Source organism: Falco cherrug, chromosome 6 (genome assembly GCF_023634085.1).
Source record: "Falco cherrug isolate bFalChe1 chromosome 6, bFalChe1.pri, whole genome shotgun sequence".
NCBI classification, from domain to species: domain Eukaryota; kingdom Metazoa; phylum Chordata; class Aves; order Falconiformes; family Falconidae; genus Falco; species Falco cherrug.
Window position 1 is genome coordinate 19,577,091 of NC_073702.1, and position 14,426 is coordinate 19,591,516.

A 14,426-nucleotide genomic window follows, 5' to 3' on the forward strand; every position below is an offset into this window, starting at 1 on the left:
AACTTGCAAGACCATCACATTCCAGACAAAAGGTGAAAAGCACACCATGAGGAAGACCTACGATCTTCCTCCCAAAGACCCCTGCCCACAATTATTGGAAGGGTTTGCGCAGGCGCAAAGGACTGATAAGCTGATTAACATACGAAGCGAGAGTATGTTAATGATTTGATTTTCGGGAAATACTATGTTTATGCATGAATATGTATGAATAAGTTCTATATGAGGTGTACGATTTTGAAACTTGGTGTGCGTTGATCGTGAGAGGACTCACTCATGCACCCGGCCGTCAATAAAGAAGTGTCTGCTTATCTACATCACATTGGTGTTGGTTTCATTCCGAGATTTCAGTAACAGTCCTATGACTTCAGATACAGATAAGAGCCTAATATAAGTCTACTCCAACATGCTTTTAATTGTGCTCATCCTACTACTGGATCAGGGCAGCTTTTGCCAGAGTTGCTTTTTTTCTTGATTGTTCTATTGTGAAAAATACTGCACTTGCATTAAAAAAAACCAAACACCACCAAAAAACAACCTTTCCTCTTACATCAAATATTTTAGAGCTTCCATAGTTATAATTATCTTAGAAAAACGGGTTGGAGGATTTCAGTGAAGGTCAAATTACGAACTCGGAGGAACATTCAAAGCTGCATGCACCTGCAGTAGGATCTAAGGTATATTTTACAATAATTAGCCATTTTCAGCTAATCAAATATATTCTAATAAAAGACAAGGCACTCTGCAGTTTTGAAACAGTTGACGGAAAGGAAAGTGTGAAAGGGTTTGGAGCTTGTTTGAACTAGAAAGGCTCTGAGTAAAGTTTGATTCTTGTAAAGGCCAACTTATGCCAGGTCTCAGAGAAGGCAGTGATAACAGGGAAAAAGAGACATCAGAGGGCAACCTAGGAAGGCAGACATTTAGAATGATTAAGAAGAAACCAGGCAAGATCAAGCCATGACTGACGAGGAAAGCAGGAGCCCAGCGGGCACCGATGCACGGCGGCAGTGGCAGCGCCCAGGGCCGTACCGAGCCACCTCGGGGGGCCGTGGCTCCCTCCCCTGCCTGAGGGAGGCCTCCAGCCCTGCCCGCCCCAGCTGCAGTGACACGCCGCCGGCGGGCCTGAGGCCGGCCATAAGCTGTCGCCAGGGCAGGCCGAGGGCCGCCGGGCCGCACCACCCGTTTCAAGCGGATTCGCCATTAGCCAGAGCAGCCCCGCAGCCAAGCTTCGTCCCGCCCCACTCCCGCGCCCACGGAGGGCTTCCCACCCGCGGGGACACCGCATCGAGCTGGAAACCGACACGCCCCGAGAGCCGTGCCCCACGCCGGACCCGGCGGTGGGCCGCCCCTCAGAAGAGAGAACCGGACGGGAAGGAGGCGAGCAGCCCCCGGGGCTAGCCACCTCCCAGCGGCCCCTCACCCGCCAGGCCCGACCGCTCTCCGCAGGCGGACCAGCCAGGAAGCTGCAGGGAAAGGGCCACAAGGCGACAGGGTGCAAGGGCTGCGTTGTAAACAGGGCCGGCTCCAGCTCGGTGGCTCCCCTCGGCCGCGCCGGGAGAAGCGACGCCCGGCTGTGAGCCCTACCCCCGCACAGCAAACGAGCCAGTACCTTTCAGGATAGGCTCCATTAGCGGCGTGGCGCGGCGCAGCACAGAGAGGCTCCGGTACCCGCCACCGTTCAAACCCGCCTCCACGCACCAGCGTCAGACCTGCGCGCTGCGCCTGGCCCCCACCGCGCCTGCGCGTTGTGCCCGGGCGCCGCCTGTGGCGCAGGAGCGCGTTGGTTGTGCGGCGCTTGGGCGGCTGTGGCGGGCGGGGGGCGGCAGCCTGCACGCGGAGCCGGGCGTGAGGCGGGAAGCGTGAGGCACGGTGCTCGAGCGTCGCTGGTGTCGTGGCTGTAGAAGCAGTTCTGGCGCCTTGAGGCCTTTTTCAGGAGTAGACGCGCTCTGTCTAGCTAGCTCTAGCCGAGCCTAGCGCTGGGGAGTCTTGGGGCAGCTGAATACTGCTGAAGAGGGTCTTGAAAAGCCAAACAATAAGTCAGTGTTCTGGGTTAGTGTTCGCCATGAGGAGTCCTCAAGGAGGCTTCTCTGAAGAATTTGTAGGAAGGCATCTCAGAGCCAGTGTTCTGAACTCCAATGGCTCAAACTGCAGTGTCTGAAGTGAAAAAACCAGACAACAGAGAAAGCCACAAAACGGGGCTTGGGAAATGGACACAGCCAGGTGGCTTTTACGAAAGCATCGAAAATCACTTGAGGGCCATTGTAGTATTAACTACAGCAAGCTCACCTTTATGTGAAATAGCTGTGTGCTAGAAGCCTGGGGTGTAGCAAATGCAATACCCGAGAGAATATACACTTGGTGTCTTCCCCAGGAAAAACTGATAAAAGATATAATAAAATAATGGAATTAGTAAGTATAAGGAGATCTATAGTGAGGAAGAAAGAGCACATCTTTCTTTAAAGTAAAATGATGTTGCACAGCTTTATTACTCATCTAAAAAGATCGTTAGTAGCTTATCTTTAGGAAAACAGGACAAACTATCTGTTAATAGTTCGTTCAGGTTATAAGTAGTTTTATATACTCTGTTAAGCACCAGAAAATCCTTTGTTTAAAGGAAATACCACTAGAATATAGATCGGCTGACTGGCTGTTTACCACAAGTAATGAGATCAGTAAAACTGAGCACTAACTAGGGGAAAGGTAATTCTGGCAGGGGGAGATCACAGCCACCGACTCAAGAAACACAACACAAACCTAACCCAAAGAGAGGCAGAGACTGAGCATGCGGACTAATGAACAGAAGCAGGAAGATAATTGCTTAACAGATAGCTTAACAAACTGGGTACTAAGTAATGAAAGAGTTATGTAACTTGTAAGCAATGAAGGCTGCTGTCTTTGCTTGCTAAATTGTATCATATTGTTAAGTTTTGACAGTTGGGGAGCTGGGCTTTTCTGGGTTACCACCTAGCTCCCTATTATTTTAACAAACTGGAATAAAAGAATAGAAATACCTTGACTCTGTGTGAATTGGTGCTGTGCACTGGGTAATGAACCTGCATACAGTACAGCAACACAGCTCAGACACACAGGCATTGCTATATGGTTGTATAAATCAGTGCTGTTCTGAAATCTCTAACATGCAATTCTCATTTGTTTGTCTGAAAAATAATGCAGCAGAAATGGAGAAACAATGGAGATGCAAACCAAGGGTACTGCATGATTTCCATATTAGAATTAGCTATTTAGACAAAGGCTTGTCAGCCTGGAAAAGGAATGGTAGAAGTGGATGTGCTAGAGGTCTCTAAAATCACAAGAGTGTGGAGAAGTTGAATGTGGGGTGGTGTGTTCCCAGTGAGAGCTAGTGGGTACCAATGAAACTAGCAGGTAGGGTTTTCTGTTTCCACATTGTGCCTTATCAGGGTGTGGAAGTTGTTCTGAGCACTGGCAAACCACATTGTTTCTAGAAGCAAATTCTGCAGATTTGTGAAACTCATCTTAGGACGGTCAAAAATGTAGAAATCTACCTTTACCTCAGTAAAGCCCTGAATTGCAGATTTCTGGGCTCTTGTGAAGGTATAGCGAACACTTTGGAGTTTTTATTTTCTTTCAGATTTTCTTCAGTCATCTTCCACTGCAGAGATAGTGCTGACCTAAAAGTCTTTGGTGTGATCCATTATGCCCATTCTGACTTTCATGTACAGGCTTGAAACTTAAGTCTTGACCTCTAGGAGTCTACTGAGCCATTGGTATAGCCATGTAGATGGCTGTACCAATGCTATTTAAGATATCTTAATATAGTATTTAATATTTTAGCAATGATACAGTTTGTTTAATTTCCAGAGTTTAATATGACCCTAGAGTGTGTTGAGCACATGCTCTTGGGTCCTCCATCTTCTGAACCTGTGGCAGACTTCCTATCATTTATGTATTTGCTATGTGAATAAAGCGACCAGTCAATCTACATATATATTATTTTATGTATTTATCTTTTGTATTTCGGTCATTGTGTTACACAGCTCATTGGTAGGCAATAGGGAAATATTTTTACAAGGGTTCTCAACCTTGGGTCAAGGAAAAGGGAGTCTAGCCTTAATTCAGTGTCCATGTGAACATTGGTCTGAAGGCAATTCCAGAGGTGGAGGAGAAGAGGAGATTTAAATGTATACTGCCAGAGAGATTCAGTTCTCAGCTGTCTTGGAGATAACCTTCTGCTTGGTGAGAGTTCTGTCGTGTATGGGGATTTAGAAATGGTAACATTGAAGAGGCAGCATTTAATCTCTGAAACTCTGGCCCCACTGCAATGGGAGTCTTGTCACTGAGTTAGTGCTTCCTTAGATTCAGACCCATTTCTAAATTAGTGATTATGGGTAGAAAAAGTAGCTGTGAGCTTTCAGTGGAGTTTGGAAACACACATACTGAAACTGGGATGCTCAGGAAATTAGCAAGCAGATCAAATTCTGCTCAGCGCAATCTCTTTGGCTTGGTATGGGGTAGGAAACTGTCTAACGTGAGACAGCTAAGATAGTACCACCATAGGAAATTGGTGGTGCTATATTCACCATATCCATGAAAACTACATGTTTTTGTGAATGGTTTCCAGCTGTGTCAGTGGGATAATTCAACTCAATCCACATCACCCAAGCTGACACAAAACAACAGGATCCTGCAGCCAGCGGTTCTAATAATAGTAAAATCCAGAGAGAGGGAAATTTCAGCATAATTAAAATCCATCAATCTGTACGTGCGTGTCCAGGCATAATACTTAATCTAGGATACGAGACTGAAGACCTTCAGTAAGAAAACCACAGGCTCTGTTTGAGCCTTTAACTGAAAAGTAGTAGCACATTTTATAGACACTAAAAGGAAGTATGCTAAATGTACAGTTATACATGTGTGCTCTGATTCTACACTGGTAGGGACAATGTCGAGTAGTAGCTGCAAGAAGATGGTACAGCTCATTATCGGAGCAGACTAGGACTGCTCGTGAGAAGATTGGACTTGGGATACCCACCTTTTTAATTACTGAAAGACATACACACAATACCAAAAGTGTCTCATAAATTTACAATTTTGTCTTAAACTGTTGAATTTTGACCTCACAGTTACTGCAAGCTTTACAAGAACTTAATTCTCAGATGGTGACAAAACTTCAACATTCCAATGGTAGTTAATAACTGTCTGTTCTTGTGCCAGCATTGTCTTGCTGTCAGTTCCTTTGTAGCATTTATTGCCCTGTAGTAGTTGCAGAAAGCAGCAATATATTTTTACAGCTGCTATTTTACCAGTTTGAATACATTTTGAATACTGTTTTAACTTTTGTGACGTAATGAACTGCTGAAAATGACAACAAATAGGGTGGAAGCAAACTTAATGTAAATGCCTTCTTCATAGCCTTGTTGTTTGGCTTGATGATATGCAATTTCATGGTGTCTATAAAGCTAAGACTATAGCATAAACTGTTAGATTGACACGGTTTCTGTACAGTCAGTACTTACTAGGAAATACAGGTGCTGCACTGGGAAGAAAGAATTTTAAGGTTATATTGTGTTGAAAAAGGAAGACCAGTGAAACTTAGATTTCAGTTAACCTCCTAATCAAAAAGAAGTAATACTCCCAAATAAGTAATTGTCCCAAAGAAGTAGTTGTCCCAACGAAGTAAGAGTCCTATGAACACCAAAGTGTTTCCTAGTCATCCAAACAATCTTGAAAAACTGTACAATGCAGTAGTTTTCCAAAATTAAGTAAATATAAAAAGGAGCTGTATTCTCAAGTATTTATTTGGCAATACAAAAGATTTTCTCTCAGCCATCTGAGAGAAATCCTTAACTGATTCATATAAAATGGAAGGGATCTTTGAGGTGCTATTTTGTAAGGCTGTAACAGAGGCAAGGTTAATTTCTCAGAAACAGAGTTCAGGTGGTGAGCTATGAATTACTCCCTCAAACTTGACTAAGCATGTGGAAGACACCTAGAAAAATGAAGGAGGTTTGTTGTTAAGTATAGTCTAATTTTGTGTATTGATTATTGGTAGATGTTTGGGTTTGTCATTGATTGGTTGGCTTTGCGGACCTATTTCTAGTTTGGACAAACAACAGTTTTAACCTTCTGTATTATTTTTTTTTTTCGTTTTTAAATTTCCAAGTGTGAGCCATGAATCCCAGCTAAACTTAAAATGTTGGGGTGCATTACTTCTCCTCAAGCAGTAAATCCCAGTCAGTCAATCTGTGTATTTAACACCTGAATACTTACATACCAAAACATACTTGGAGTTATCTTCTCTGCAATGCTACTTGGCCATTACAGGTGTAGAGATGGAAAGAAGTGCTTGGAGGAGATGCAGACTTGTGTGGTGTTCATGGAGGAAGCCCCAGAAAGCAGCTCTGATTGTCCATGTCAACCATCATAGTCTCCTCTGACAAAGTAGACTTCTCATTTTCCCAGTAACCCTAACAGTTCTTGTCTGTGCCTGATTCGGTTTGAATGTTGCTTTCTTAACTAGTGTAGAAAATTGTACAGTGTTTCAGCTGCCATGTACCATGACATTAATAGTGGACTTCTAGATATACTTTAATATAATCCACCCTAGGATCGTTTGTGCCTTTTCTCAGAGCTACATAATTATTCTGCTATAGACTAGTATTTCCAGGTGATGCACTCTTAACATTGTGGCTGCTTGTTTATTAGTTTCTAATTTCATTGCATTCCATCCAATGTGTGAGCTCATCCAATTGTTTCTGTATTCTGGTCTGCCTCTGTTTTAATAGAGCCTCTGTTCAGGCAATCTGCAAATTTCATTAGCACACACTTTCTTTATTTCCAAGCTCATAATTAAAATAGCAAGTAAGATGGGATGAGACTTAACGGGAGCTACAACTGGGTCTTAACTGCTCATTCAGGATCTCCATTAGAATCTTACTTCTCCTTCTGCTGTGACCTCTCTTATTATCCCTATATACCTTCCCTACTTAGGACTTCTTAGAAAAAACCCTTCTTCTTCATGTGCAGTAATAGCATATATCAAATGGTTTATTAAAGCAACATAGATTTGATCTTTGCTACCTTGTCTAGAAAACAGTTTTCTAATGAAAAAGAGATATATGCTAGCATGATCTCAGGAATCCTGATTTGTGCAACTGAGAGTTACTGTCCTTTCCCTGTGCCATACATTGCCCCTAAATGCCTTTTCTTCTATCCTAGTTGGTATAAAAGTCATCACAATAGTTTCTGAGCAGTTAGCACCAGGAAGCCATCTTTGATGCCAGGAATGGCCACCTCCAGCTGGTTAGAACTGAATTTTGATGACACACAGTGGAATTAACAGGCCAGGAAACCAGCTGAAAGTGGTGCTAATATAGCCCAGAATTGGGACCATACTAGTTAAAGGAAACTGAAGCAGCCATTTTTTGTGCCACATAGTAATCTGACACACATGCTGGCAGTTGTTTGTGTTGAACTGTTGTAAATAAGATATAGGAGTCACGCCTCAGTAGTCTCAGAGGCATTCTAGTCTCATTGCTTCTCCACAAGCAGAATGCCTCCTGAGATTACTAGCAGTGGCTTGTTTGTTTTTCTGTTTTCCTCCTTTGACTGATGCTTAAAAAGGCATGTTTTAGCCTTCTACTTCTGTTCCACAGAACAATGAAAGCTTTTCTGTTTTGCAGAGTAATTCACTCTAAAGAGACAAGGGGAAATTCTTATCTCATATTTCCTCTGTTTATTTTAGTATATGTTACGTAGACTATTAGTATATATTAGTAAAACAAGCAAAGAAAAAAATTAGAGTTTTTTTAATAGCCATTGTTAGCAATATTGGGAAAAAAGTTGCATAAACTTGTCAGATGGATGTGTATTTATCATTGTCAAAAATCTTTACTGATAGTCTCTATTTGTGCTTGATGGAATATGGAAAAAATTATGAGGGACATTTCTTTCTTGTCAAAAGGAAAACATAATATTATGGATCATGTAGTCTTACAAAATTGTTAAATGTTCTCAACAGTGAGATGACCGTTCATTTTCCAATGCTGATGTTCATGATCAAGAAAATAACATGAAGTAATTATGAGACCTTCTTCAGGAAAGGAAAAAGCAGTTAATTTTTTTCTTTCAGCTGAGGCAGTGACACCAATTTTATTTTCTCTTTCTACCCTGTAATTTAAGAAAACACACCGTTTAGATCCACAGCTAATCTGCTGACACAGAAGTAGCTTTATTTTGAGTTTGTGAAACACTGATAATAGGATAGAGACTTACCCTTGTTAAGTTTTAACTCACCCAATAAGACAATAACTTTGGCATACTCTGACCCCAAAGGCCTATCACGGAAGAAAAACTCAGCACCATGCTGAGAAATAACAGCCCATCATGTAATTGAGAGCATAACTGGACAACATGCTAATAAGCAGGTGTCTTGTGTTTTTCATGCTGGTGCGGAAGGTTCATATATCTGCCCTCTGAATAGTTTTCAGTGCTTGCAGTTTGGGCTATGACTGCAGCTGTGGAGGGGTGGGAAAGCCAGTTTATCTGACCTCTGTACTAAAATTCTGTGCTGAAAATTTGTGATTTTCCCAAGCAATGCAGAACTGGAATACTGAATACAGGCTGCTTGCTTTTCATACAGCTCTTCATGGAGATGCATATCTGGACTATGGAAGAAATAGTGTCCAAATTGCTTCGTGATCCTATTCTCACTTGGTAAAGCAGCCCAAAAGATACTGTTTATAAACAGTGTCCTGTTGTGTGTGTTCAGGCAGGTCTTGGTGATACATGTGAGAGCAATTTAAGAAGTTTCTGGCTCCTGCTGTGAGCTCCGCAGTTTATGTGAGTCTCAGGAAAAGTTAACAGTAGGGTTAATTTGGAGTTTAGGCTGTGAACTTAGGCAAGAAAGGTGCTAATCACATTTGCTACAGCTGACTCAGCTCCTGAAGCAGTGCAAGTGGCAATGGGAACAAAGGTGTGTGTAAACTTCTTATCTCTCCCTGACATGAATGACCAAAGCTCATTTGAGGGCATCTGAAGTGCTTTACTTGCTGACCAGAGCTTCTGACATGTATTAAGGATGAAGTGGTACACACAGGAAAGGAGCTCTCTGTTACTATTTCTTCAGGAATAGACAGCAAAACACAGAATGCTGCTACACTTTTGACTATAGTTTGCCCACATCCTGTCAGGAGATCTTGCCTCCCAAGTTAATTAGAGTACAGTAGAGTTCTGGTCCAGACAAGTGTGACTGGTGTGATCAAATGTATGCAACAGATTCTTATAAGTAAGTGGGCCTCGTAATGGATTGGAGAACAATCAGCTGAGGGGGGTGGGTTATAAAAAGGGGTGTGCAAAATGATGAGTGGCCTGGAGAGGGCAGCTGGGGAGAGGCTGTTTACTCTTTTTTTTTCCCCAATAAAGAAGTAGGGGCATCAAAAGAAATCAGCAGAAGGCAGATTCATAACAAAAGTGGTTTTTTTCCACACAAGAAGAACTTAAACTGTAGAACTCCTGGCAGCCAGGTGTTGTGAATGACAGAAGCAGTCACAGAATTCAGATGGAGGCTAGAAGGAAAATACGCTGGGGGCTACTAAATGCATCACAAATATGCCTAGTTCAGGAAATCCTGAAGCCATAAATAGGCTGAGACTCCATCTGAGACAGGCTACTGGGTTATGTAAACTGACACAGAGCACTTAGTTTCTAAAGTTCCAGTTTGTGAGAGCCTTGATGCCGTTAAGGAAGGAATCCATTATGTTTGTGAATTATTCCAACTGGGGAGTGGGGTAGTATTCCGGAGCGTAGGACTGCCATTCAGAGGGACCTGAATGGGCTGATGGGAACCTCATTAAATTCAACAAGGTATATCCAAAGTCCTACACCTGGACAGGAAGAATCTCTGGCAGTAATAAGGCTGGCTTGGGTTCTTTCTGTAGAAGAAAGACATAGGTAAACTGGAGCATGCTCAGTTAAGGGCCATTAGGAAGGCTAGAGCATGTGTCCTTTGAGGAGAGACTGAGGGAGCTGTGCAGCTGAGCAATGGAGCAGGTTGCCCAGAGGGGTTGTGGAATACCAGTTCTTGGAGGTTTTCAAGAGCCAAATGAACAAAGACCCAAGTAAACATTGTCTCGGTTCAGTGTTGCGCCTGACTAAATAACCCCCCAAGATCCCTTCCAAGTGGATTTATTCTTTAATTCTATGAATTTTGAGCTATATCCCCCCCGGAGCTAGGTCACCACATGATTTCTGAGCAACAGAGTCTGTGCGAAGCAGGGGACAGAGCCATATGATTGAGGGAGGGGATGAAGCACATCTAATCAGCAGATCAATACCTGTCTCCAAGCCTGGTGTCACTGGCAGAATTTTTGGTTTTTTGATCATGGGGTGCTTTACATGACACCTGCTGGCAACAGATGGGGTACACCTGTCTCAAAGGGAGAAAAGCAGCTTTGCACAGAGGTTAGCAGGGTTCATTGAAAGGGCTTTAAACTAGATTTGAAGGGGGAAAGGGATAAAACCAGGCTCACTAGAGATAAGCCTTGGGGGTGGCATGCCAATGTTTGAGGGATGGTGTGCCAGCGAGGTCCATAGTGTACTCAGTACACTGGAGCACATTTGAAATGTCTTTATACTGATTCACACAGCATAAGGAATAAGCAAGAGGAGCTAGAAGCCTTGGCCCAGTCCCAGAGATTTGACATCACTGGCATAAGCAAAACTTGGTGGGATGAGTCCTGTGACTGGTGTGCTGTGATGGATAGTTATAGGCTCTTCAGGATGGATGGGCAGAGCAGGCGAGGCAAGTGGGTGGTGCTGTGAGGGAGGGGTTCGACTCTATGGTGCTCACAGCCTTTGAGGTAAGGGTGAAGTAGAAAGCACATAAAGTGGATGTTGTTGTGGGAGTCTGCTATTGACCACTCAGCCAGGATGACAGCACCAATGAATTGTTCTACAAGGAATTAAGAGATATCTCTAGATCAACTGCCCTTGTCCTTATGGGTGATTTTAACTTCCCAGACATCAACTTGAAATATACAGCTGACACAAACAGGACCAGGAAATTTCTGAAGCATGTTGAAGGTAACTTCTTGGTGCAGGTACTAAGGCAGCTGACTAGGAAAGGTGCCCTCCTATATTTGTTGTTTGTAAACAGAGAGGGACTGTGGGTGAAGTGGTAGTTGGTGGCTGTCTTGGTGACAGTGACCATGAAGTAGTTGAGTTTCAAATTGTTGGCAATAGGAGAAAAACTGCCAGCAAAACTTCAACCCTGGATATGGGGAGAAAGGACTTGGGGCTGCTGAAGGAGCTAGTTAATAAGGCCACCTTAGAATCTGCTTTTGAAGGTATTGGGGTCCATGAATGCTGGTCACTTTTTAACAGCTATCTCTTAAGAGTGCAGGAGCAGGCAATTCCAAAGTGTTGGAAGAGCAAGTGGTGCAAAAGGCTGGCTTGGCTGAGCAAGGACTTTCTTCTAGAGCTTAGGTAGAAAAGGGGAGTGTATGGACACTGGAAGCAAGGACAGGTGACATGGGACAGCTACAGAGATGCTGTTCGCCACTCTAGGGAGAAAATTCTTGTGGCCAAAGCTTAATTAGAGTTCAAGCTGGCCAGCACTGTGAAGGACAACAAAAAGTGCTTTTTCAAGATACGTTAATAGCAAAAGGAGAATCAGGGTGAACATTGGTCTGTTGCTTGATGGGTTTGGTCACCTCACAAACAGGAATGTAGACAAAGCATTTTAATGCCTTCTTTGCCTCTGTCTTCAACATTGATGAAGGGCCCTGGGACCCCCAGAGCCCTGTGTTAGAAGACTGTGACTCGGGGGATGATAAACTCCCAGCTCACCCTGAACTTGCTCAAAACCTGCTGCTCCAGCTGGATGTGCATGAATCTATTGGGCCCAATGGGATTCATCCCAGGGTACTAAATGAGCTGGCCGATGTTATCGCAGAGTATCTCTGTTATTTTCCAGTGGTCTTGGGAGTCTGGAGAGGTCCCAGTCAACTGGAAGCTGGCAAATCTTGTCCCAGTTTTCAGGAAGGGAAAGAAGAAAGACCCTGGTAATTACAGGCTTGGCAGTGTCACTTCAGTGCCTGGTAAAATTATGGAGAAGGTTATTCTGGGAGTTATTGAAAAACACTTGAGAGAATGCCTTCACTGGTCATAGCCAGCATGGGTTCATGAGGGGAAAGTCCTGCTTAACCAAATTAATTTCCTTTTATGTCAGCCATGTAGTTGACCAAGGAAAGCCAGTAGATGTGGTGGTTTGGACTTTAGCAAAGCTTTTCATAGTGGCTCACACTGTATCCTTCTGGATAAAATGTCCAGCAAACAGCTAGACAAGTCCTAATATGTTGGGTGAGCGATTGACTGATCGGTCAGGCTCAAGGTGTTACAGGTGTTATAAAGGGGGTTAACCATCAGGCTGGCAGCCAGTCACCAGTGGTGTTCCCCAGTGCTCAATTTTAGGGCCAGTGCCTTTTAATGTTTTTATAAAGTGCTCTGGATGCAAGATTTGCATGTATATTAAGTAAGTTTTCCAACAATACTAAACTAGGAGGAGCTGTGAACTCCCTTGAGGGTAAAGAGGCCTTTACAGAGAGATCTGGATATACTAGAGAACCGAGCAATCACCAAACACAAAATGTAACAAGAGCAAGTGCTGGATTCTGCAGTGAGGTGATCCTACTTACACATACAAACTGGGGGATGAGAGGCTGGAAAACAGCCCCGTGGAAAGACATCTGGGGGTTTGGGTTGAAGGCAAGTTGCATATGAGTCAACAGTGTGCCCTGGCAGCCAAAAGGGCCAACCGTGTCCTGGGGTGCATCAAGCACAGCACAGTTGGCTGGTCGAGGGACTTTGTTGTCCCACTCTACACTGCACTGGTGCAGCTCCACCTCGAGTACTGTGCGTGGTTTTGGGTACCTCACTATAGAGTGACATCAAACTATTACAGTGTGTCCAGAGGAGGGCAACCAGGATACTGAAAGGTCTCAAGGGCAAGACTTACAGGCAGCAGCTGAGGTCACTTGCTTTGTTCAGCTTGGAGAAGGGAAGGCTGAGGGGTGACCTCACTGCAGTCTACAGCTTCCTTAAGGGGGACAGTGGTGGGGGAGGTGCTGATCTCCTCTCTCGGGTGACCAGTGATAGGATGCAAGGAAATGGAATGAAGCTGCATCAGGGGAAGCTCAGATTGGAAAGGTTCTTCACTGAGAGAGTGGTTGGTCGCTGGAACAGGCTCCCCATTGAAGTGGTCACAGCACTAAGCCTGTCAAGAGTTCATGGAGTGTCTGAATGACACTCTTAGTCATATGGTTTGGTTTCAGGTAGTCCTGCGAGGAGCAGGGCGTTGAACTTGGTGATCCTTATGGGTCCCTTCCAACTTGAGATATTCTGTGCTTCCATGAACAGATCACCATTGGGAATGCTGTCTTCCAGGATATTATGGAACACTTTTTAACGCAGTATTTATAGAAATTATTGATGGAGTCTATATGACTCATTATCTAATCCATCTACCGTGATGTAGATTCTAATAAAATGATTGATCTGGCAGGTTTATTGGTTTGCTTTTTTTATTTTATTATTCTGTTTGTCCATTTCCCCCCTCCTGTTCAAATATGTTTAAACCGTATCTAGAATAAGAGCTCCAAAATTGTTTTGCATGCCTCTAACTCTGCTTAGTGAATCTGTTATCACAGTAATTGGATGGAAGAAGTGCAACAGAACTAAGTATAACTCTCAGTATTGTTACATGTGCAAGCAGACTCTAGGCAAGTAGAAAAAGAACAAATGAAAAATGTTAGATAAACATCCATTTATGTTCAAGTAGAACAAACCCATTTTGGTTTTTTCTGTTGCTCATTGTATGTTTTTAGTCATCAGGAATCAAACTAATCTTTTATGCAATTCTAGTGAAGCCAGTAAATAATATGGCTCATCTAATATTAAATGTAATAAAATTCAGAAATTAATTACAAGGAAGAAGGTAAATGGCAGATGGGAGACTTGGGATGGCTAAAGATTAGCCCATTTGCTTTTCAGCTTTTTGAAGTTGGATTCAAATTTCTGTTTCAGCAAGGCAGAGGTGGAATATATTTGGATCGTCAGAATACAACAAAACCATCAGAAGAGCAAGCAACTTTGTCAGACTGTTCAAAACATAACAAAACAAGCTAAAAGCGTGCTCCCCAGTTAGGAGTGATCAGTGTCATTATGTAATGCTTGCAGAACACTTACATGAACTATGTTTATTATGCTAGTGTTTCTACCCTGTGAACTACAGATACATAGGTTACTTATTAGGGATTTGCAATATGAACAGTATTTGTTATGCAATAATCCAATGGATGTGAAAATGTAAAGTGACATATAGATCTACTGGAAGAGCTGTAGTGATACACAGACTGGAAAATAGTGAAAGCCACAGAATGATAACAGGACTG

The 14,426-nt window shown here is 43.3% G+C and overlaps 1 protein-coding gene across 1 annotated transcript in view; it reads right to left on the reverse strand.

Annotated features, from left to right (window-relative positions):
• Positions 1–1,699, reverse strand: part of MCPH1 (microcephalin 1) — a 135,585-nt gene extending 133,886 nt beyond the window's left edge. Inside the window, 1 exon segment of the mRNA XM_055713904.1 lies at positions 1,607–1,699. Coding sequence (XP_055569879.1) covers positions 1,607–1,625 — 19 coding nt within the window. The 5' untranslated portion in view covers positions 1,626–1,699.
• Between the last annotated feature and the right edge of the window lie 12,727 nt (positions 1,700–14,426).